The sequence below is a fragment of the Cyprinodon tularosa genome, unplaced genomic scaffold (genome assembly GCF_016077235.1).
Source record: "Cyprinodon tularosa strain WSP-4 unplaced genomic scaffold, ASM1607723v1 ctg192, whole genome shotgun sequence".
Taxonomy (NCBI): domain Eukaryota; kingdom Metazoa; phylum Chordata; class Actinopteri; order Cyprinodontiformes; family Cyprinodontidae; genus Cyprinodon; species Cyprinodon tularosa.
In genome coordinates, this window is record NW_024038688.1 from 1,128,293 (window position 1) to 1,153,729 (window position 25,437).

General features: G+C 37.9%; 2 protein-coding genes across 3 annotated transcripts in view; both read right to left on the bottom strand.

Moving 5' to 3' along the window:
• The window catches only part of LOC119782364 (phospholipase A and acyltransferase 3-like), an 82,405-nt gene extending 79,475 nt beyond the window's left edge, over positions 1 to 2,930 (bottom strand). For both annotated transcript variants that reach the window (XM_038283312.1, XM_038283311.1), the window contains exons 1-2: positions 2,797 to 2,930; positions 2,143 to 2,212 (exon numbers count right to left, since the gene is read on the bottom strand). In XM_038283312.1, the coding sequence (XP_038139240.1) occupies positions 2,143 to 2,158 (16 nt within the window). In that variant the 5' untranslated portion in view covers positions 2,159 to 2,212; positions 2,797 to 2,930. The remainder of the gene's footprint in view (positions 1 to 2,142; positions 2,213 to 2,796) is intronic.
• A 10,778-nt stretch (positions 2,931 to 13,708) lies between these two features.
• LOC119782402 (phospholipase A and acyltransferase 4-like) lies at positions 13,709 to 22,242 on the bottom strand. Its single transcript, XM_038283352.1, has 5 exons — positions 22,204 to 22,242; positions 16,640 to 16,748; positions 15,605 to 15,666; positions 15,438 to 15,572; positions 13,709 to 13,789 (listed from the first exon to the last, which is right to left on the bottom strand). Exons 2-5 carry the CDS (start codon positions 16,731 to 16,733, stop codon positions 13,709 to 13,711), a joined length of 372 nt encoding a protein of 123 aa, XP_038139280.1. The 5' UTR covers positions 16,734 to 16,748; positions 22,204 to 22,242.
• Between the last annotated feature and the right edge of the window lie 3,195 nt (positions 22,243 to 25,437).

Below are 25,437 nucleotides of genomic sequence, written 5' to 3' on the forward strand. Positions count from 1 at the left end.
GGGACAGGATGTGGAGCTCAGGATGCTGGAGGAGCAGAGAAGCTCTGAAGAGACACGGCTGCAAAATGAAGACTTTGTAGGCGTCTTAGATGTGTGATGATGAGTTTTACTGGTTCTGCAATTTATCAACATTAAACCTTTTTGGAGACCCATTAAAGTAAAGTTAATCATTGATCAATCAGCTGTTTATTAATCTTCCTCTCATTGATGAATTATGTTCTGTAGATTATTTCACATTTCTCTCTCTAAATGTTTTTCCACAACTAACAATGTAGATTAGTATGTTTTAATTTAATATGATATAATTTAATGAAATATGTTATTTACTGCTTTATTTATGTTAAAAACATGTCGTGGGAAAAAAGTATTCAACTATTCACCCGTGTTAAATAAATGGTGATTGATGGATTTCATCTCATATCTTTGCAAAGAGAGAACAGTTCATCATACAACCCTTATGGCACAGCATTCTGCCCTGTTCTGATCTGGGCAGCATTCATGTCACCTTATTTACAACAATGGAAAATTAGTCAGAGTCAAAACAAATTACAGACACTTTGGTTGAACAGTAACATGTTATGAATAAACCTTGAAAAAGAATCTGGTTTGTTATGGGAAGAAGCTATGTCTGGTCTACAAACAACATCCTGCAGAGCATAGTGTGGCCTTGAGAGAGAAACAGACTGAGTGAAAACTTTTATAGTGAGTAAATAGGATAAATGAATATATAATAGAGGAGAAATCTATATTTTCTAACAACATACATCAGAATTAGTAATTTATTCAAATCTGATTAAATATTAGGATTGTACATGATAAAATCCAGGAGCACAGTAGGTGACAGAGAGGGTGTCAGCGCCATCATGTGGTCCAAATGCACGGTGCCATCAGAAATATTAACATGTTATTAGCTACTTTTCACAAAAGGACTTTCAGTTTCAATGAAAACTTTTTGCACAGTTACATTCACAGGCACAAATATACAATTATGGAATTTATAAACCATATATGTCAAATATCTGAAAGTTTATTCATATGCCACAATTCAGTAAAACGAGTTATGAATTAAACAAAATAGGAGGAGAATAAATAAAAGATTTATAATAAAGATTCAAAAGACATAATAAAAGCAGGTAGAAAAACACATCAAATAGTTGGATCACAACCTTAAACTAATAATACCCAAGTTAACAGTTTAACTTCAACAGCCCAAGGCAGCTCTAAACTAATAGGTTTTTAACTCAGACTTTTAAAACATTCAGGCTTTCAGCTGCTTTCCAGTCTTCTGGGAGTCTGTTCCAGTCAGTGGAGCATAGATGATGCTTCTCCATGTTTTTTTCTAGTTCTGGAGAAGACCTGAGTGGACTAGGAGATAGATCTACTGACAACAGATCTGTTATGGATTGACCTGCTGATCTATTCAGTGATTTCTGGACTAACAGAAGGATTTTAAAGTCTATTTAAAGCTACAGGGAGCCAGTGGAAGGACTTCAGAACCAAGCTGGTGTGCTCTACTTTCTCAGTTCTAGTGAGAACACGGGCAGCAACGTTTGGATCAACTGCAACTGATTTTTTTGGGTTTAGGGAAACCAATGAATAGAGTGTTGCAGGAATCGATTCTACTAAATTTTAATGCTTGAATGAGATTTTAGATTTTTTGTAAAGATATTAGTCCTTTAATCCAGGAAATGTGGCAGGTGTTTAACAGCATCCTGTTTTTTTCATGGATCAAAATGAGCCTTTCTTCTTTCCTGACACATATCAGGTTGTATTGTTCCTGAAATAAAACTACTCTGCTATAAAGAGGGAAACAAAACTCTTCATAATAGATTAAAAAAGACTAATTTACAGTTTTCTCAAGTGTTTGATGGAAAATGTTACCACTAAGGCTGAACAATTGAAATTAATTCTAGAACTGATGTTGAAAATGATTTAAAACAAGTTAAAGCCAAAAACAGAGACTCACTACAGAAAATGTTTGTATAACAATTATTAGAATCTACATGACAAACACTTGATCAAACATTCCCATGTTTGATCAAAAATAGAAATATAGCAGTCGTCACTAGAACAGTTTTTTTCATTTTTTTTTTTCTAATCCCAAGACTCTGTGACCCAAACTATAAAGTGTGATGGACTCACCAGGTGAGAAGGACATGAGGATTTCCTCAGGAATGAAGGAAAATCAACACAACTGCTGAGTTTGAAGGAACTGAAATGGAAAACATGTTGATGGTCTGAGTGTATATGGACTGTCTTTGTTTAAAGATTATTAAAATATACATGCATAGAACTGAAGGATGTAGTAGTAAAACTATGGTTAATCAAAAACTGTAAAGCTAAAACACTTGATATTTCAAATGGAGTAAATACACAAAGTTATCAGGAATCTAATACATTTGAAAGGGAGTATTGGACAGAAAAATACGTTTTTTTATTTTAATTATTGTCCAAGTTCTGCCTGATTCTGATCTTAAATACCAGAAAAGCACAGATAGCTGATAGCAGTTAGCCGTGTCATTCTGTGCAGCTTTGGTGAATTTTAGGTTTTGCAAATGACAGCTGGAGTATTGTTATTTTATAATAAATGCTCTTTCCATACTAAAGTTCTAGACTCCAATAATCAAACACATTCAAAAAATGAGTTTAGAGTATATAAATATGTCGAACAAAGTTTCAGTTAAAGACAGAAACTATTTTAGTCAAACAGTTAACTGTAAATACCAAATGATGTCTTTATATCTTCACTATAATTAGTTTCTGTTAAATTTAAACACATTCTCTAAGTTCACTCACCCCTGATGGTCCGTCAGTTATTTTCACACTGAAGAAACTAGACAGGGAAAAAGATCTGTGACACCATTAAAGTGAAATAGGAGCGGTTAGAGGAAGAGCATGAGTCATAAAACCAGTTCTTCAAGCTTCCCCTCCCCCTCCGTCAGTCAGCCCTCATGCAGTCCAACTACAATCAGCTTTTTCAAAACAATGTTGGTCAAAATCTTCCAAAACAGATAAAGTTAAATGTTGGTTGTTGGTATAAAATACTTTTATTTTCTATTTTCAGGTCAGTTTATTACAACCTGTTATCTGCACTATTACCTTTTTTGTCTTTCTTTAAATATAATAATTTTAATCAGGTAAAGCTTTAATTCCTTTCACTACAGTTTTCACATTCCAGTACAAAAAAACTAGACTAGAGCCATTTTTCTCTAATTCAGAACTATAAACTGGAGAATTCCAACTTTCCATTTATTTAGAAAATGTCACAATCTGCAGGTAATAGTTTTCATTTTGTTCTCATGTTTAAGTAATTATTCTGTTATGTTTTATAATTCTTGCTTTATTATTCGATGGGTTTATTTGTCTTCATGCTCAGTTTCCTGCTCCTCATTCATTGTTTTTAATTGTATTAATATAACTTTTAAAAGCTTGACTTCTTCAGGCTGTTTGTTTGCAGCTTGATCCAAAAAACCTCTGACTGAGAAGTAGGCTTTTCCTGTCTAATTTTTAAATACATATAAACAGTAGAAACTACCTTTTCTGACAGAAGCAGCATTCAGTCTGAAAAAAACATCATATAGATATAGATATATATCTTATATATATCTTCGACATTTAGTAATGTGTGCAATTTCACTTTATTAAACATTTAAGTTTTTGGACATCAATGGTTTGATTTCTTTGTATGGGTGGATTGCATAGATTGTTACTGACATCTGGTGAAAATGTTCTGTCATTAGCACCTCTAGAAATATATTTACTGAGGAAAACGGTGGCATGTGCAATAATTGTTGTAGACGCTCTAAATAAAGAATGCAAAGATTAAGATAATATTAAAGATGGAATGAAATCTGAGGACAGAGCTTCCAGTGTCTGTTTTATGTCAAAGTCAAAAAGAATTTGATGATTTTAGGTAAGATTATTTCAACATAAAACATGAAAACAAAGAACAATCAAAACAAATTATCAATATTTTTGCAGCAGTGCCCCCTGCAGGACCAGATGATATTTGTTGAGTTTTTCTCCCTGTAAATCTCATGAAGGATGATGACAAAACAAACTTCTAAACGCTTCTTATCAAAAGACAATTGATGATCCGTGGTTGAAAATTCTTTTCTCATTTCTTTATCATAATCCAAAAGAAGTCGGTAAAGATGTGTATCTGGTGTCGTCTCCAGAAGATAATCAGCGTTAACTTACAGGCACTATAATCCTAGCCTGACGTAGTCCGACTCAATTCTAGTCAGAATTTGAGTCTGATACTGCTCCATAGAGCTGTGATTATGGGGCGTGTTTCGAACGAACCAGGGAAAAAAATGCCTCTGCACTCAATTGGATAGACCTACAACCAATAAGAGCAACGGAGTGCATGACGTATGTTAAGCGAGGCATAGTTGTTGTCCACAAGAATCAAAGCGTGCAGTTGCACGCCTATAATAAGAAGATGAGACTTGATCGCGTTTCTCTGTTCCTCTTTTAAAATTCATTTGCTGTCGATATCTTCTAGAACAGACCTAATAGCAGAATCTACTCACCTCAACTCTCCAGCGGCAGCCATTATTGTTATCACCCAAGCGCGCTTTGGTCACGTGGTTGATTACGTTACTGTTGGTCGTCTGTCCATCATCGTATAAAGCCCGCCCTGACAATTTGATTGGATCGCCTGACAGTGGGTGATAATACTCGCGCTACTATGGAGCAGAGCCAGACCGAACTTCCCAGCCTCAAACTTTGTGGGCGGGACTAAGTTCGGAATGGCACCCAGGCTACTATAATCCATCCATCCATCCATTTTCTTACACGCTTGTCCCGAGTGGGGTCGCGAGGTGCTAGTGCCTATATCTCCAGCAGTCAATGGGCGAGAGGCGGGCTACACCCTGGACAGGTCGCCAGTCCATCGCAGAGGCACTATAATGACTTATTGATTATATAGACTCTATATATAGTGGATGAACCTGACTGGCCTGTATAGAGACTCTATGCAGGCCAATCAGGTTCATCCACACCAGACTCTGCCATCCATGTCTTTATGGACCTTGCTTTGTGCTCTGGTCTACAGTCGTGTGGAAGAGGAAGAGATCGAAACTGTTCCCATAAAGTTGGGAGCAGAGAATTGTCCAAAATGTCTTGATCTGCTGAAGCATTCAGTTTTTTTCACTTGAACTAAAAATAACTTCACACCAAAATCCCGCTTCCATCGAACTTTAGGCTTAAATGCAGTCAGACATGAACCGTTCCTGCTAACCTCCAAACCTAGATTCAATCAGATTCCCACAAATGTCTCCACAGCTCTGGAGTCCAGCAGCGGTGTGCTTTACTCCAGTGCATCCAATGCTTTGCACTTGTTAATGTATGGCTTCAGCAGCTCGACTGTAAAAACCCATTCCCTGAAGCTCTCTGTTCTGGGGCTGATCTGAAGGTCTCATGAAGTTTGGAGGTGTGTGGTGACTGAGTCTAGGTGGCTGACCTGTTCCATCAGTTTCTGTGGCCTAGAGCTTCATGGCACCACTAGACCACTTCCATTTTTTAGTGTTCTTAAGCTCCAGTCAGTCTGCTCGACACGACTTCAATTTTTTTGAAGCAAAAGTGTTTCGATTGCATCCGGGTCACATGATTGATGTGAGCGAGGCTTTGTTACGTCACACTTTGTGTCGAGTTTCACAGGAAAACAGAATAATCTGGGTGTTTTAGTTTAAATGGCATCAGAATCACACCTGAAACTGTGGATTTTATCATGTACAATATAAATCAAAGAGAACGTTTATATTTGGGTCTATTTTAGAGTTTATTTTGAGTAGTTTGCTACATACGCATAGACCTAAAATAGAAGGCTACACACACATTACGGACTCATACACACATATCTGTACTCACCACATCTATCCACTGATTAATTTGCTACAGATATTTATTCACACAGATCTAGACCAGGGGTGTCAAACTGGTTCCAGAAAGGGCCGTGTGGCTGAAGGTTTTCTTTCCCACTAAGCAATAGCACCGCAGACTCCAGTCACCTAATCTAGTGAGTCCAATCTGGACATGATGACTTGATGATATGAATGGTTGGAAAGAAAACCTTCAGCCACACGGCCCTTTCTGGAACCAGTTTGACACCCCTGATCTAGACAGTTAGGCTCTAGAGCAGTGTTTCCCAGCCCTGGTCTCCAGGAATACAGATTAGCTAAAAATGTATAATGTCCTAAAATTTAAATTCTTTCTTTCTATCATTTCTCTGCCGAAACACACCTTATTTTAATCGATACGTCATTTTACAGAACTTCATAGGCTGTGTAGGAGCAGCATGGAAAACTTAAAGGACTGCAGCCCTGGAGGACCATTGTTCCCTATGACCGGTTTAAAAAGACATATGATTAATGTGAGTAATTAGAATAATTAATTACAAATTCTGTAATTATTTTATTGTGTGTGCATTGGTGTGGCCATGTCTTTGTTACCTGGTGGGGACAATTTCCCAGGAATATGCTACATTTTGGGGACTTATAGGTACTTGTGGTGACCAATGAATTGTCCCCATGAGGAGAATATCTGCTGCTGGGGTAGGGGTAAGGTTTAAAACTAAGATGTGAATTGAGGTTAGGTTTTTTTTATTAACATGTTTTTGAACCAAAAAACAAAGTCACATAACCACCTCCTTTTAATAATTAAAGTAACATTAGCACTTTCCCAGCAGCAGAAGCTCAGACCCTTCCTACATTTTCATTAAGATTTGATCATAAACAGTCCAAAGTAGCCACTGTTTTATAGTTTAAGTTATTCTGTTCAGAAAGGCTTTAATAGCTGTTATACAAAAAAAAAGCATGTTTATCAGGGTTTCACAGGTCAGACTTTTGTTTTCTATTTCCATCATTATCAATCCTATTGTTACGGCTGTCGCCGTCATATTTGTGTTCTCCCTTTATTTTCTTCATTCTCCCTCTTTCTCACCTCTACTAAGTAGGCTGCATGGCCCTGTGGAAAGACCCGCCTACTTCCTGGTTTCTGGGGATCTGACTTCAGTCCCATCCATTGGCTCCCTCACCCCGAAATCCCAGATACTCCGTCTGCGCTCCGCTCCGCTCCGCCCCGCTGCGCTCCAGACCGCCTGCACAAAGCAAAGCCTACAGCCTCCACTCCCGTCCGCTCCGCTCTGAGTTCCTTGTAGACTGTAGAGGGCATGCGCCAGATGAACCAGGGTTTCCGCGGATCATTAAAAATAATTACAATTCATAATTCTTTTTTTAATCAAGGCCATAATTGGCACTACAATTAATTAAATATGTTTATCGTTGCATTTATGATTCTTTAATAAAAAATGCTTCTAAAAACAATTTCGTCAGATATATTATATCGCTATTAATTTGCGTGGAACTGATCATAAAGCCATATGTTCGGAAAGGAAGCTCGAGGCGGAGAAAAAGCTAGAGAATATATATACGTATATATGTGTGTGTGCGTGTGTGTGTGTGTGTGTGTGTTTACATACATACAGGAGTCATGGAACTCTGCTTGCAGCTCCTTCATATTTCATGTACACTAATAACTTGTGTACATGGTTCTTGTTGATGGCATTAAAATCATTTCTAATAGCATTAAAATAGCATTAAATTAGAGTCACTCATTCCTGTATGAACCCTGTGAGCGCTTAATTTAATATGACATATTAAAAAAATCCCACCATCATCCAGCATATGTTCAGTTTCTGCCCAAATATATATATATATATATATATATATATATATATATATATATATATATATATATATATATATATATATATATATATATATATATATATATGTAGATTTTTGTAACAGAGATAAGGATAATTCAGTACTGTTTTTTTTTTAATGAACTTGTTCTCTACAACTCAGCATCTCTTTTCATTCCTGTGATAAGAAGTTTCTTTTGAATGGATTTGATTAAAGTTTAAGTCCCTCGGTATAAAATAAATATTTTGATGGAGATGAGAAATCTGCTTCCTTGTTGGTGAATAACCAATAGTTCGGATCCAATCATTTCAATAAACGGTGTTAGTTTTTATTATTTTTTTTAAATTTTTTTAGATATTTATAAGAATTGTGCTATAATTTCTAGTCACCAATCTGTTGCTGCAATATTTTAATTTGACGAACCGGAATTTGTCGATGTTCTTTTTCCTGTTTGGTGCGATTGCAATTGCGGATCTTGACTTGGCCGGACCGGAGCGGAGCAAAAAATAGCTTGGCTCCGTAATTTGTCGGTGACGGACGGAGAAGACGTACGTGGACGGAGACGTGCGGAGGAGTAGCGGTGGATGTGGAACAGCTCTCATTGATTTCCATGAAAGACAAGCGCTCCGCACGACGTACGTCAGCGGGGTGGAGCGGAGCGGAGCGCTGACGGAGTATGTGGAATCTGGGGGTCAGTTCCACCTTCAAGCAATCGCTCATCACCATCTGCAATCACCTCCTACTCATAAGGGAACCTCACCTGTTGATTGAGGCAGCTTGTCACAGCCAGTTGACTTGTGTGCCTCGTGTGAACCAAACATTGTTGGTTAGCAGCTGCTTGTTTGTTTAGTGGAGTAGCTCACCTATCTTTTTGGTTATCCATTTGGGGTTTGTACTTATTAGCTTGTGTCAAGTGTTTTGTTGCGTTTGGCTTATGTGCAATCTTTACAAGCTTGATGCTAGAAAGAGGGTGGAGGTAGGGCCAGAGTCTGGACTGATTGCATCGCTGAGTTTTTTCTTTGTTAGTTACATTAGGTGTAGTGGGTGATGTGCTCTCTGTGTTTTTTTTAGTAAGAATCACCATTTGGTTAAAATCTGTAGTTAGGTACAATCCTCCTTTTGAGGATCTCTTTTATTTAACTTTGTTATTTTCACAGCACCCTCACCCACCCTCCTTTTGTTTGTTTATTGCTTGCACCTCTTGTTATCAAATAAATAATAATTTTATAAGAACTTACCGGTTTCTGCCCCTATATGTTTATGCCCCCACTTCCCTAGAAATACAGGGGGCCGTAACACCTATCATTATGGAATAAACAAGTTCAGCTGTGAATTAATGCCTACATTAGGATACCCGCTCTGCTGTAGTTCTCCTAGCATCCAGCAGATATCGCCATCCAAACCAGTTTTGGTCAGATGTGTCAAAAATGGTTGATGAATTGTCTCGCCACTGATATGTGCTATGTAAATACATTTTATTTGCTTGATCAAATCAAACTAATTTACTTTGTATAATATTTATTTTTTCCTTTTTTTAAACTGGTTGAAAAAGATTTAACATTAGGAGCTTCTATAGTTTCTTTTAGGTCCTATAACAGGAAGAAACACAATGATTCTATTTTAATATATATATATATATATATATATATATATATATATATATATATATATATATATATATATATATATATATATATATATATATATATATATATATATATATATATATATATATATATATATATATATACACTATATTGCCAAAAGTATTTGCTCACCCATCCAAATTATTGGAATCAGGTGTTCCAATCACTTCCATGGCCACAGGTGTATAAATTCAAGCACCTAGGCATGCAGACTGTTTTTACAAACATTTGTGAAAGAATGGGTCGCTCTCAGGAGCTCAGTGAATTCCAGCGTGGAACTGTGATAGGATGCCACCTGTGCAACAAATCCAGTCGTGAAATTTCCTCGCTCCTAAATATTCCACAGTCAACTGTCAGCTGTATTATAAGAAAATGGAAGTGTTTGGGAACGACAGCAACTCAGCCACGAAGTGGTAGGCCACGTAAACTGACGGAGCGGGGTCAGCGGATGCTGACGCGCATAGTGCGAAGAGGTCGCCAACTTTCTGCAGAGTCAATCACTACAGACCTCCAAACTTCATGTGGCCTTCAGATTAGCTCAAGAACAGTGCGCAGAGAGCTTCACGGAATGGGTTTCCATGGTCGAGCAGCTGCATCCAAGCCATACATCACCAAGTGCAATGCAAAGCGTCGGATGCGGTGGTGTAAAGCACGCCGCCACTGGACTCTAGAGCAGTGGAGACGCGTTCTCTGGAGTGACGAATCGCGCTTCTCCATCTGGCAATCTGATGGACGGGTCTGGGTTTGGCGGTTGCCAGGAGAACGGTACTTGTCTGACTGCATTGTGCCAAGTGTAAAGTTTGTTGGAGGGGGGATTATGGTGTGGGGTTGTTTTTCAGGAGCTGGGCTTGGCCCCTTAGTTCCAGTGAAAGGAACTCTGAATGCTTCAGCATACCAAGACATTTTGGACAATTCCATGCTCCCAACTTTGTGGGAACAGTTTGGAGCTGGCCCCTTCCTCTTCCAACATGACTGTGCACCAGTGCACAAAGCAAGGTCCATAAAGACATGGATGACAGAGTCTGGTGTGGATGAACTTGACTGGCCTGCACAGAGTCCTGACCTCAACCCGATAGAACACCTTTGGGATGAATTAGAGCGGAGACTGAGAGCCAGGCCTTCTCGTCCAACATCAGTGTGCAACCTCACAAATGCGCTTCTGGAAGAATGGTCAAAAATTCCCATAAACACACTCCTAAACCTTGTGGACAGCCTTCCCAGAAGAGTTGAAGCTGTTCTAGCTGCAAAGGGTGGACCGACGTCATATTGAACCCTATGGATTAGGAACGGGATGTCACTTAAGCTCATATGTGAGTCAAGGCAGGTGAGCAAATACTTTTGGCAATATAGTGTATATATATCATGATGCAGTTTCAAATAGAAATATTTCAAATATTTGTAAATATTTGAAATGTTTCCCCCAGTCGTCATTGTCATTTCTTGGAGAAACATGTAGGATCCTTTCACCTTCAGGATGATGAATAAAGAAAATCCTCCATGTTATATCAACTTTTTGTAGTTTTAAATATTTTTTTAGGAAATTATCTTTTGTTATCTAAATATTGAAATATCTCCATGGTCCATATTGGTTTAGAGGAGATTTTCCATCATCCATCCTGAGTTAAAGAAGATTTTATATAAAAAAAAAAAGTGATCAATATGAATGAAATAAAATAATTAATTAAATTAAAACACAAATAAAATGATGTTCTCTCTCTCTCTCTCTCTCTATCTCTCCCTTCTCTGCCTTTTAACACTTTTATCTTTCTGTGTCCAAACAGCGTCAGTGAGGTAAATATTGCCAGGTTCAACCAAATTATTAATAATAGACTAACTTATCACTTATTAATAATAATTTAGTCTGTAGGTATTTTCTGAATGACATATTTTTGACGTTTTTTAATCTGAAATTATTTATTTTAAACTATTCATTTATTTAAAGAAAAAATGTTTAGTTTTATCATATCTTTTACACTACCGTTCAAAAGTTTGGCGTCACATTGAAATGTCCTTATCTTTGAAGGAAAAGCACTGTACTTTTCAATGAAGATAACTTTAAACCAGTCTTAACTTTAAAGAAATACACTCTATACATTGCTAATGTGGTAAATGACTATTCTAGCTGCAAATGTCTGGTTTTTGGTGCAATATCTACATAGGTGTATAGAGGCCCATTTCCAGCAACTATCACTCCAGTGTTAATGGTACAATGTGTTTGCCTTGTGCAATCATGTTCACACATCTGAAAACAGTTTAGCTCGTTACAGAAGCTACAAAACTGACTGACTGGCCAATAAAAGAAAAAGATTAAGATGGGCAAAAGAACACAGACATTGGACAGAGGAAGACTGGAAAAAAGTGTTGTGGATGGATGAATCCAAGTTTGAGGTGTTTGGATCACAAAGAAGAACGTTTGTGAGACGCAGAAAAAATGAAAAGATGCTGGAAGAATGCCTGACGCCTTCTGTTAAGCATGGTGGAGGTAATGTGATGGTCTGGGGTTGCTTTGGTTCTGGTAAGGTGGGGGATTTGTACAGATTTATTTCATCTTACAACAGGACAATGACACTAAACACACCTCCAAATTCTGCAAGAACTATTTAGTGGGAGTGCAGTTTCTCTAGATTACCTCAACAAATTAACAGCTAGAATGCCAAAGGTCTGCAATGTTGTAATTGCTGCAAATGGAGGATTCTTTGACAAGAGCAAAGTTTGATGTAAAAAAAAAAATCTTATTTCAAATACAAATCATTATTTCTAACCTTGTCAATGTCTTGACTCTATTTTCTATTCATTTCACAACATATGGTGGTGAATAATTGTGACTTTTCAGGAAAACACAAAATTGTTTGGGTGACCCCAAACATTTGAACAGTAGTGTATCTATAAATCAATTAAAAATATAAAAGATTTACCTTAACAATTACGTTACTGAGCAATCATGTTGCCCAGTGCTGAACCAAAGACCTAATCCCTCAGAATTATCTGATCATTTATTTTTGATAACTTCTCTTGAACTTAGTGAAGAGAATTTTAGTTTTATGATCTGTTTAGTTTTCAGTTAGGCTTGGATTTATATTATTCTGTTTTTTACTATTAAGAGTTATATATCTTTGAAATTTCTTCTACTGTTTAATGGTGTTTAAGTTATCTCTTATTCATCATTCCTTAGTCTTTGCTCTAGTTTTATTTAGTCATTTATATTTTACAATTATGTTTAGGTTATATTTCCCAGTTACTCTTCGTTGCCCCCTAGTGTCCCCTTCCTTCCATTGGTTTTCTTGTTCTCTGCACACCTGTTGCCACTCAGATCATTACAAAATGTTAGAAAAACCTGTCTCTAAAATGTATAATTTCAAAGCTTAAGGAAATGTTATTTCTTTTACACTGAAATGATATTTCAAGAGATGATACCAGAGATGATATTTTCTAAGATGCCAAAAAGGAGAAGAGAGAAGCAAAGATCTTATTCACACCTACTCCCTTCTACAATTAAGTTATCCTTTGGAACTTTATAGCAAGCAAGATTTCCATGTAGTCAGTTCTCTAATGTAAGGGTCGTAAATTTATTTATTTTTTCACAAAACTCCACAGATGTTTCTTTAGACTATCGGTACCTTTGATGCAGTTAATTACATCATAATAAATTTAATTGTCACAGTTTTACAAAGTGGTCTGTTCACTTGTTCAGGATCAAAACTGTATGAATCTACTTAAAGAAATGATCTAGAGTAAAAAGCTATTTTTCAAGGATGAACCAGATGATCAAAAGATGACATATGTCCATAGAATCAGTTTGAAAGAGAAACGAGTTCCTGTAGGTTGCTGGTTTGTTTAGTTTTGGTTTCCATGGAATGTGGTTATGGTTATCGTCTGATGCATGAAGCATTTCCTGAAATAAGCATTTGGAAATCAATTGGTCCACTTTAAATGTTTAGCTTTTGATTTATGACAAGATATATTTTGCAATTTCTTGATTTATTCATGCAGTAAGTCACTGTTACAGTGGTAACATAACAGTCTTCAAGGCAAGGCAAATTTATTTGTATTGCACAATTCAGTACAAAGACAATGCAAAGTGCTTTACATGATTAAAATACAGGAAGATAAAACAGAATCAAAGCAAGTAGGAAAAAAATAAAATAAAAAATGCAGAAACAAAAAAAGAATATTAAAAACAGTTGGAAGTTTTTGTTAGATTACATTTTTTTTTTTTTTTTTTTTTTTTTATGGAGAAGAAGAGGACTTTGTTTGAGCTAATTTTCCAGTATTTGATTTCTAATTATCTTTAAAGCTGTTAGCATTTGATCAAAAATTTCTCCTTGGGCAGTTGACAATTCAGTTGCTTGTGGTCTAATGCATCATCGATGCTCCCATGAACGAACCACCAAGCGCACCCACAATGGTGACGCCAGCAGCTGCAGCCTTAATGACCTGCAAAGCAAAAAAACATTTCAATCAGAAAAATTAAACATAAAAAACCAAGGTATCTAAATGTTTGGAAAATTTCAAGGAATGCATCCAGTCTCAATAAATTCATTTCATGACAATCAAACATAGTTTTTAAATCTTTACAATCATTATGAGAAGAACTTTATTCAACAATTTAATGATACAAACAAATTTTATTGTCAGAGCACATCAAACATCAGTCCTTGCATCTCGCCAAGACATCAAAAACTCTTTATAGAGTAGCAGGGATGTGCTACGCTAGGATAGACAGGAGCTGGTCATCTTTTTGCCAAAATTGCAGAAAACCAGAACCTCCTCATGTTTTTTCATCCTTTTTTATCCAAGAAGAACACATTAACACAATCAGCTAAAGACGCTTGTCTTCACGACGTCGGGAAAGCTTTATAGAAACTTTCTGTTCAAGATAAAAATCATCAAGTAGAAGTGAATGTTGAGGTCAGTTCTGGATAAACTGACTGTAGGTATTAGAGCCATCATACACAGAAATATAAAATGCAATATGGTGTCTGGGTTGTATTGAATATAAATACTGTGTATCTGCGGAATAAATAATCAATAAACAGCTATGAACATTTTTACAGTAATGGGTATGTCTAGCAGAGCAGAGAGCCATTAATCTAAAGAAAAAAGCCTGCAAAGAACCCAAAATTTCATGATTATAAGGCTTTTATGTATGAAATTATAGCAAAGGGCTATGCTGAAAAGATACCTTTAGACAGTGAGTGCAACAAAGAAGAAGTGTGGTACATCCCACATCACGGGGTGTATCATCCAAGAAAGAAGAAAATCCGAGTTTCTTCTTTTAATTGTACTGCAACATATCAGGGCATTTTACTAAATACTGTAGGTGAATCACTGTCCCCCAGACATCCGCGGTTATATTTTTTGTATTTATATTTTTAAAAAACAAAGCAGAGTCTGTATGACGTCATCCGCGTGCCGGACTGGAGTTGTGACAGGCAGCGAGGTCTTGTGCGAAATTCTGTTTCCCCGTGAAAATCTGTTCCCCCTGTGTCAGGACCGCGAATTGCAGCCAGAGAGGCGGATCTGACCATTCTCAAGGCGCTCCTGATCATTTTTCGGTAAAAACAGCTCATATAATCATCTAAACTTTGTAACATCCATTTTAATCGGTTGCTCTTTTAAAAAAAATGTAAAATAAATACATTAACAGGGTCCTCTGTTTTGTGTTGTTTTTTAAACGCCAAGAAAATCGGTATTTCTCTAACTTTTGTCCCTTCAGCCTGACAGAAATAAACGTCAGTCACCGAACACAACAACACGTATATACAATCTAGGATTTGCAGCCACCCCTTGAAAAGCAGGATTGTTCAGTATTTAGAAGCAATGCTCTGTGCTTTGTATTTCCTGCTCAGACAGCAAAATCATGCTCTGGCTTTTTGATATTTTTATGCAATTACAGAATAATTTAAAAACCTTTTCTGTAAGTTCTCAGGCTATTTTTGTCTGATAATATAATTTTTTGAGTATCTGAAACATTTAAGTAAAACAAAACCACAAAACAACATAAAACTACAAAATTGTTTAGTAGTGAATCTGTGTTTGTTAGTTTCTGTGTGTATTGAAGGATTGATGTGATTTTGCCTACCTGTCTGCACTCTGCTCTGCCATAGCGCTGCTCAGTGGCAAAGTGTTCACAGTTGTACTTCATAAGGCTGTATGTCAGATTTGCACCCTCAAGTGAACATGCCGACTTCACAATTTCATCACTGTGACGTGGGTTGCATTCCCTGTCAAGGTAGTTGTTACATCTTCTAAGAGATCTTTTCTCACACTTCCTTTACTATCTGGCACTGGGCTGGAGCCAGACTGCAATGCTGTATAGAAGAAAAATCACATAACAGAAATATTGTTATTTGTGAAAGGTTCAAAAGGCAATATATGTCCTCCTCCCATATCTTTGGGAAATAAAGAGCAACTGTTTCCAATTTCTCTAAAATTGATATGTGTGATGTGGTATACTATAAATGTCCTTAATCCAGTAATCTGTCATATTTTACATTAGAAGGGGATTAACCAGAAATTCTGCACTCTCATCTTCGCAGGACATCTTAATTTGTGTGCCCTGCTATCAGCCAGTTTCCATCCTCTTATATCAGCAATGAAAAATTAAAAATACACTACGTGTTGTTGTGTTCGGTGACTGACGTTTATTTCTGTCAGGCTGAAGGGACAAAAGTTGGAGAAATACAGATTCTCTTGGCGTTTAAAAAACATGTGCAACACCTTCCAGGTTTTCTCCAGCTCTTCTCCAGCTCTTCTCTGAGCCCGTGAAATTTCTCTAGTTTCTCATGTTCCTTTTTCCTGATGTTGCAGTCACCTGGTATTAAGAAGGTTCTGGGTTCTTTCGTCCGGGGTCTTTCTGCATGGAGTTTGCATGTTCTCCCTGAGCTTGTGTGGGTTTTCTCCGGGTACTCTGGCTTCCTCCCACAGTCCAAAAACTTGACTGTTAGGTTCATTGTCTTCTCTAAATTCTCCTTAGGTTTGAGTGTGTGTGTGTGAATGGTTGTTTTTCCCGTTTGTCTCTGTGTTGCTCTGCGATGGACTGGAGACCTGTCAAGGTGGACCCTGCCTCTCGCCCGTTGACAGTTAAAGATAGACACCAGCACCCCTCGCGACCCCACTTGGGATGAAACGGTGACAGAAAATGGATGGATGGACATATATATGTATGTATGTTTCATTTTAAACACTATGTTATTCATCGATTCTTTAACTAAATAACACCCACCAATATCAAGCACTTGCAGGCATTGAACTGAATGAGACGTTACCATCTAAGGGACTCACCTTCTGTTACAAAATGGACAACATAGCCATTGCCAATATAGACAGCCCAGTGCTGATAGTGATCACGAAAAATCTCAATCATATCTCCAGGCATTGGTTTTCTTCCATTCTATGGATGAAAGAGAGAAAATACAATTCAACCATGTACATCAACAGGGAATAATGTCATACCATTGAAAAGGCTGATATAAGTCTAAGATCAAAACATCATTAAATTTTTTTAGCCATTGGCTCCACATGCAAACACAAGATTAGACATTATACTGTTCAAGTTTGTATTCAAATGGAGGGGACTTTTTGGGGCCAGAAAATTCTGGTTTCATGTATCAGTGTGAGCATGTGAGCCTTGTCTGTTTTTAATGATAACCTTGTAACTGAACCTACTTCTGTAACCTGCATGCAACTCTTTACCACCATAATGCTTTGTTTTTCTCTGCATTTGCTGTCTGTGCATGCCCAATGATTATGTCAGTTGTTTAGGTGTGATTCTACAGCAGTTTCCAAGTGCAAACAATGGACCCAGTGTAACCCACAGCACATAAGGCCCTACTTCCGGGTTCAATCTGAGAGTAGTGCGCCCTGTCCGTTTAAAAAGGGGGCGGATCCCTGACCCAAACAGAATGCTCCACAGTTGCTACAGCCAACGCTGTAAGATTAATCTTACTCTTAATCTTAGCAGCCAACGCTAAGTTTATTGTTTATTATTTTACTAATTTAAGATTCTGGCCTGATTTCAGGTCAGGTTTTTTTTTGTGTGCTGTTCCTTTGACTGTCCATTGGGTGGCGAGCTACCAGAGAACCACTGCTAGAGTGTGGTAGGAAAAAGTTTTGTTCAAACCCAGATCCTCTGAATTTGGTTTCCCAATGGACCTCATGAACTGTAATTAACTGAACTGAATTGTTTCAAAATTTTTTTTGGTCTTTTTTTTTTTTTCTTTGAAATTATATTGATCATCTAATTTGTGTGTATATTATATCAATTCATATCCATATAAATCATATAATATAGCTCATTAACATGTATATGTAACCAATACTCTTTCTATTAGAAAAATAAATATACAACTACTAATCATCATTTTTTCGTTGTGCTTATTCACACCCCTTGACTCTGTAGCCGAATCTACTTCTGAGCTCATTTAGCAGTCAGTCAAGCCCCAATTAACAACATTTTCAATTGGTGCTATGTTCATGTTTTTCTTTATTTATTTAGACCTATGCTATTACTGTCAGCGATACTCTTAGACAGATTTGTTTTGTAATTTTGTATACACAAAGTGTAAACAAAAATACATTTAATTTAGAACAGCTCTCTAGACAATTTAATTTTCTTTTTACAGTGCAGCCTTGAAAAACAGTAAAAACACATAAAACAGTAATATAAACATATGACTATATTTATAGTTCTAACATTTCAGTTTTTTCTTTAATAATAACATATAATAAAATACAATAAAATAATCCCTTTTACAAAACATTCAGCAGTCTAATGGCAGTGGGGAAGAAGCTGCTGCAGAACCTGCTGGTCCTGCATTGAATGCTGTGAAGCCTCTTCCCAGAGGGCAGCAGGGAGAACAGTCCATGGTGGGTGGGTGAGGGGTCATTGATGATGTTACGGGCTCGGGACACGCAGCGCTGGGATGAAATGTCTTTAATGGAGGGAAGAGGAGCCCTAATTACCTTCTCTGCTGCTCTCACCACTCTTCTCTTTTTCTTCCAGTCTGAGGCGCTGCAGCCTCCACAGCACACAGTGAGACAGCTGGTCAGAACGCTCTCTATGGTGCTTCTGGAGAAGGTGGTGAGGATGGGGGGGGGCAGGTGGGCTCTCCTCATCCTCCGCAAGAAGTCCATGCGCTTCTGTGCCCTTTTGACCAGTGAGGTGGTGTTTCCACTCCAGGTGACATAGTCTGTGATTTGAACTCCCGGGAATTTGGTGCTGCTGACCACCTCTACAGCTGAGCTGTTGATGAGCAGTGGAGCGTGGTTAGGCCGGTTCTTTCTGAAGTCCAAGATGATCTCGATCTTCTCCACATTCAGGATCAGGCTGGTATCTTTGCACCAGTCCACCAGCTGCTCCACCTCCTCTCTGTAGTCCTGGTCGTTGTCGTCTCTGATGAGGCCCACCACCGTGGTGTCATCTGCAAACTTTACCATGTGATTGGTGGTGAACCTGGGGACGCAGTCATGTGTCATCAGGGTGAACAGAAGGGGGCTCAGGAAGCAGCCCTGAGGGGAGCCTGTGCTTAGACTGATGACATCAGAGGTTGTCTTTCCGACCCGGACTGACTGAGGTCTGTTGGTGAGCAAGTCCAGCAGCCAATTTTGAAGTGTTGTATTAAATCCCAGCTGTTCCAGTTTGCCCATCAGACGCTGTGGGAAGATGGTCGCTCACAAATATGCATCTAATTCAATACAGATTTGAGTGAAATTGTAAAAAAAAAAAAAACATTTCACACACAAATGGGGCTAAAACAAATCACCATGCCAGGAGGGGTAAAGGCAGTTGGGTCAGCTGTCACGCACATGAGGTGTCCCATTTTTATTTTCAGGGAGTTGGCAACCCTAACTATGACTTTGTGATTTTATGGGGATTTTGTTCTGATAGAGATTCTTTTATTTGAATCTGGCGAAAAAAATACTATAACTAAATACTAATAATAAACTAAGTACTATACTAATAATAAAATACCTTAAGTATAAAGGATGTACTTAATATCTGTAAACAAGCCGTTCCACAAAGTGCCTCCATAGCTTGATAATTACTTTTTGTTTATGTATTATTTTTGGTTTATAAAATTCATATCTCTGTTTAGGTTTTATCCAAAATTTCCTTCCCTAAACATTTCTTTTCTGGCTGTAGATTTTATTTCTCTTTATAAATGACCTGTGCACTTTCATAATCAACCAAATTTAGACATTTCAAATTAGAATTGGAAAATAATACACTGGTTTTAATTTTAGATTGATTTATAATGTAACCAGTGGTTTATTTCTTTGAAGAATTGTTCTTCATTTTGCCAGTTTATCAATCATTTCTCAAGACATACTTCTTTAAGATGAAGTCAAAGCTTCTCCATTCAGCTATTCAGCCAAACTTTGAATCCATCTACCAAAGTTCTCAGTGCCTTGTGGATCCAGGTCTCTCTTCTTTCAGCATCCACATTCCTCCCCGGCTCTGCTACGTCATATGCCCGCTGGCTCACCCAATCCTCTCTCATGCTCACCTCTTTCATTCCCGATTCCTGCCTTCAGCCTGGCACACGCCCGTCAATGTTTTTGAATGGGCTGAATTCCAGCCTCATGGTGCATCCTGCGTCTTTATTATACAGTGGGTAACGAGTGGCGATCAGCCTCTCACGACCACCTCCTGATCAGGAAGCGGCCCTCGTAAGGTGTGCGTAGACACATGCTTCTGTTCAAGCAGAAGCACTGCATATGTGCAAACAAGGGAATTCTTCTTCCTTTTTTGACAAGTCCGACAATCTCCCAGGGCTGAGTCCGACATGTGGTTTTTGGACGTGCAGTTAGATCGCATCAGAGCATGGCCATACAGTGTAAGGACATACATCGTGAGCTGTGAACTTTAAAACACTGTGGTTTCATTGTACAGCTTGAACTGTAGCTGAGTACAAAGATTGAAGATAACGCACAGTGTATGCCCAGCCTTACTGATTTCCACAGGTGAGATGATTTTTTTTCCAAGGCTCCATGCTCTCTTTAACATCGTTCCTTGCTTCTGAACCCTCTTCCTTATCAAGAGGAAGGTCAATTTTTAAAGCCCTCATTTGCTGCAGGTGAGCATATTCATTATAAATGGAATGTCATGCAGTGTGTTATTCATGCTCATTGTGGATATCGATTACTTTTCTCTCACTGTTGCCCCATGCATAAATGAGTGCACATTTATAGGTAATGTAAATTATAATTTTCACCCCTATTGCTCCATATAACACTATAGGACTCAGTGTCAGATGTGTAGATTCTTAAAGCTACAGTGTGTAATAATTACAGGGATATACAGTCAGAAATGTAATATATTATACATAACTATGATATTTATCATCATCTACGAGCTCAGCCTCTTAACCTTAATATTTGCGTTGCCTTAGAATTCGTTATTTATAATTAAATAGGAGCGGGTCTCGCAGCCATGGAGGCAGACATCTTTGCGCTACGGCAGTGCAGGGCCAACAAACTAGCGATTGTGAGATCGCCAAAACGTCACAACGATGTAGAAAAAATAACGGGTATATTTATTATCTTAAGTCTACATGAAATCTATATCCTACACAGACTAATGAATACTATCTGTAAAATTATCTATGTAAACAAACCTCATCACTTGAGAAGGTAGGTGATGCGGACGTCGTGGAAGACATTCTGTCCCGTAACGCTCGCCGTACTGTTGGGGGGGGAAAGCGGTGGGGGGGGAGATGTTCATGTTGCTGCATTCTGCAGTCTGACCGCTAGATGTTGCTAAAAGTTACACACTGTAGCTTTAAAAATGTATTATTATTTAAATAATAATAATAACAAAAAAAATCATAACCTCATTGCTGAGATACTAGGTTAACCTGCTCAGCAAATCACATGTGATGGTAAGCCTAGGTAACTTCGTTGTCCCTTCGTTTAGCTTAATCTCTTCTTAATTTCTGAACCATGCAGATACTCTTGCATGCACCCAATAGCCAAACCATCATCAGAGCATCCCATCTCATCAATGTGTCACTCCCGTCACCGCATCACCATCGCATCTATCCGCTCAGCATATCATCAGTGCAACTCCTCTCAGCGCATCATCAGCACACTAACAATGCATCTCCAGCACACTAACGGTGCATCATCAGCGCATTGTCAGTATTTTATTTCTCAGTGCGTCATCAGCACTTTTTTCTTCCTTGAAATTACCAGCGCTTTTCATCTCTTTGCGCTCCATCAGCGCAATCCACCGCTCAGCAGGTTCTTAGTGTTTTCCTTCCTACTTGGGTGCGTCTTCAGCATATTTTCTTCACACTCTATGCATTATCAGCCCATTTCATTACTCAGTGAACCATCAGTGCATCTTCTCTGCAATCATCACTAGACCTTCTTTTAGTGTGACTGCTCTACTCATCCTTTCAGGTAAGTCTCCTCCATAACAACTTGAACCTCAGTCGTCCTCGGCAGATGACCGCTCACATTGAGCCTGGTTCTGCTGGAGGTTTCTTCCTGTTAAAAAGGGAGTTTTCCTCTCCACTGTTGCTACGTGAATGCTCAGTATGGGGGATTCCTTTCGAGTCAATGAGTCAATGCAATCAACTGGTTTTTGTTAGTTGTTAAATCTTTACCATCTGACCATATTAACCATATTAAATCCAACCAATCTGACTTTGGTACTTGCAAATAAATTGAACTGAATAAAACTTTTCTAATTGCACATAATCTCCAAGTTTTCTTTGAAGTTAAGGTATTTGGATTTGGAACATGTCCTTGAAGTTGAAAAAATGAACTTCTCCATTTCATGGTGTGATTAAAACCTAGAATATAGCAAAACACTGAAATATTTTGAGTTAATCATTTCTTACCTTGTCAATAAGTTTTCCAGATGGACCCTTACAACGACCAGCACCTGTGAGAACAAAACATCAAGAATAATACTACTATACTACTGTAATAAAGCTCAAAAAACTGTCCTGGTCTTGGTACTGATGACTGGACTAATGGTTCATTACCACTCATCAGATCCACCTGTGCCAGCTTCTATTTAAACTGTTCGCTCCCATTCATCAGTGCCAGATTCTTCTGTGATCTGTTTGCCTAACTTGTCTTCAGACTCCTGCTGGATTCTGCCTGCTTACAATCTTGGATCTGTCTCCTGACCCAGGCTTGGATTTCCCCATTTTGGATCTCTGATCTTCTGGCCTGGACTTGGTTTGCCTCACCGACTGCGGTTTGCTTTCCTTCTGAAATCACCTGCTCTCATCGGTTTTCAGAGGCTTACGCTTGTTAGCCGACTCAGCAACCTTTTGGCTTTGGCTTCTGGAACTCTCTGGGCAGCATCTGCCGCATGCTGTGAATAATCCTCGCGCTGGATTCCACTCCTTTCCCTGGACTCACGCTGGTTTGTGACCCACACTCGTAATCGTCCTCCATCAGAGTTACCTGGTCACTAACCTGTGTTTTCCCCTCTACAGAGATCCCAGCCTTATTTTTTTTTTTAATGGCAGATTTGTAAAGCAGTAAATAAACACTATTCTAAATCACTTCAGTCTGTCTGCCTTTATTTTCTTTTTTTCTCACATAAATCTGTCACTTCAGCCTGCAAAGTAATACATTTGTTTTTTGTTTACTGCTGCATTTTTTTTCAGTTGCTTCTGTTACAAAAATGAAAACCGTTGATCTTGTGTTGAGTTTATGGTTTTCCTATAATAAAATCACTATGCATACACCCACATACACCCACATAAAACTGTTTTAGTTCAGATTATTCATATTTTAATATCACTATATTGTCTGATTGCTCCACAGTCTTGCTCATCAACTCATAGTGTACAAAACTATAGTAAAGCAAGATGTTCTACTAATAATGTCTCATATAAGATTTGTGAGTAAACTAAGTTTTTGCAGCAGGAATTTGGACATATTTTGACTAAGTAAAAATGTAAATTGTACTTATTATAGGGACATGTGCTGTTCTCTCTGGTTAGTAGCTGCTGCTATGTTTAGGGACAACATAAACTTTAAGTAAAGATACAAGCAGCGAAGGAGGGTCTGAGTGAGTAAAGTGCCTGCCTCTTTGTTTTTGTTGTATTTTTTCAAGCCCTGCTCTGACCATTGATGAAATTACTCTCCACATAAAGAACAAATACCATTCATGAAAAGCAGCTTGATCTAAACTAGGGCTTAAAAAACATACACTATATATATATATATAAAATCAACAAACATCAAAAGGTAATATAAATTTGTTATATCATTTGAAAAGGTTCCTCAGTTAGGAGAGAATTTAAGGAGACAAGACAAGCATATCTGATAACACCTTGATTAATTAAAAAATAAAATAAAGGTTCTAAAGTGACCTGCATATAATCTGGACCTAACCCCAGCAGAGATGCTGTGAAGCGACCTGAAACAGCTGTCATGCTGTGGGCCTGAGATAAAACTAATCTCTTAGGATCATTGGATCAAAATTCGTCATCAAGGAGACTCATCCCTTGTTATCTCTAATGACTGATGACACATGTAACCACCATAGCTGAAAACATGCAAATAATTGCTTAAAATGTGAAAGAAAACACAAGATATAAAAAAATAAATTATGTTTTGTATGTATCTATTGAAAAGGTGAATAAAGTGGGATAAACTCACGAGATGAAGATGAGAAGGACATGATGATGACTTTCTTGGGAATGAAGAAGGGAAATCAACAACAGGTCTGAGTTGGAAGGAACTGAAATTGAAAGAAAAATATTGGTCAAATTAAATTAGAAAAAAAATATTTCTAATTCAGTAAATTTAGAATTAACAAGAATCCAATACGTAGAAAATTAAATGTTGGAGCATTAAATGTAAGTTACTGAGTTAACTTGGAAATCAGTTAAATGTTTTTGGCCATTTATCCCATTTTAGTTTGTTAATTCTTATTAAATGGACAATAAAGGACCATAAAACACTTTACGTTACAATTAGTTCTTTACCCATTCACACACCTGCACAAATTTATGCACTGATGGGTCTTTTCCACAGATGCAGTTCAGAGACAGATTTGGTACCAAAAAAAAAAAAAAAAACAGGTTCCACAGTGTAAACTCTCATTTAACTATGGACAACTGGTCTTTTGGCATTAACCGATGTATCACCTCATGGCAGGTCAAAGCTGGAGACAAAAATGGCAAACTCAAGGAGTTATTTAAGCTATTCCTGTGTGGGAATATCTGGGGAAAATGAGATGCAATATTTTGGGAGGAGAAGTTTGCAAAATTCAATTCAATTTGTTTATATAATGCCAATTCACAACACACGTCATCTCAAGGCACTTTACAATTTAACCAGATCATCCAGTCAAATTGCTTCAAAGTTTTCTATCTAAGGAATCCCAGTTGATTGCATTAGCTCACTGACTTGAATGCATCCCTCACACTAAGCATGCTTGTAGCAACAGTGGAAAGGAAACACTCCCTTTTAACAGGAAGAAACCTCCAGCAGAACCGGGCTCAGAGAAAGGACTACACTGAAAAACAGGCCAAGCTCCAACATCTATAAACAAAGGTGTTGATGCAGCACCCCAGCTGATATTTCTCTCCAGGATGGTGTCACAGCCAAACAATTAACATTAGAACAGTTGAGGGAGAGAGGCTGGAAAGTGTTGGATGTTGAGCTGGAGAAGCTATTCTTCCAGAGAGATTCAAAACAGGATGTCTGGGTTTCCCTGTTAACCTTACATCCCTCCTCCTGTAGGGTGTTATAAATACCAGAGGTATTGACATGTTGCTGCAGCATTTAAAGGCAAACAGACACGTCCATAATGTGAGGAGAACCAAGATAAAAAGAACGTAAATGGACGAATACACTAGTTCAAACTGTAGAGGGCAGCCCAGGGGGACCTTTTCGGAATGTGAGGTCAGGAAACAGGCCGTGGAAATGCAACAAGTGAAAGTTGTAAAATATCAGAAGAAAATAATTGTACAGAGAAATCTTTTAATAGATCCCACAAAGCAGATCAAAGCAAGACAGAAACTGTACAGTTTAAGGCTAAGAATATTATATTTATCATTGAACAAGTTATTATCTGCATAGAGCAAATAAAACACACACACACA

Bases quoted from the DNA above. Each gene is read 5' to 3' on its own strand.
- LOC119782402 (XM_038283352.1), bottom strand. From the start codon at position 16,733: ATGCCTGGAGATATGATTGAGATTTTTCGTGATCACTATCAGCACTGG. The intron at 15,667-16,639 runs GTGAGTCCCTTA...TCTTCTATACAG, and splicing joins TGTCCATTTTGTAACAGAAG to CATTGCAGTCTGGCTCCAGC. The intron at 15,573-15,604 runs GAAGATGTAACA...GACAGGGAATGC, and splicing joins GTGTGAGAAAAGATCTCTTA to AACCCACGTCACAGTGATGA.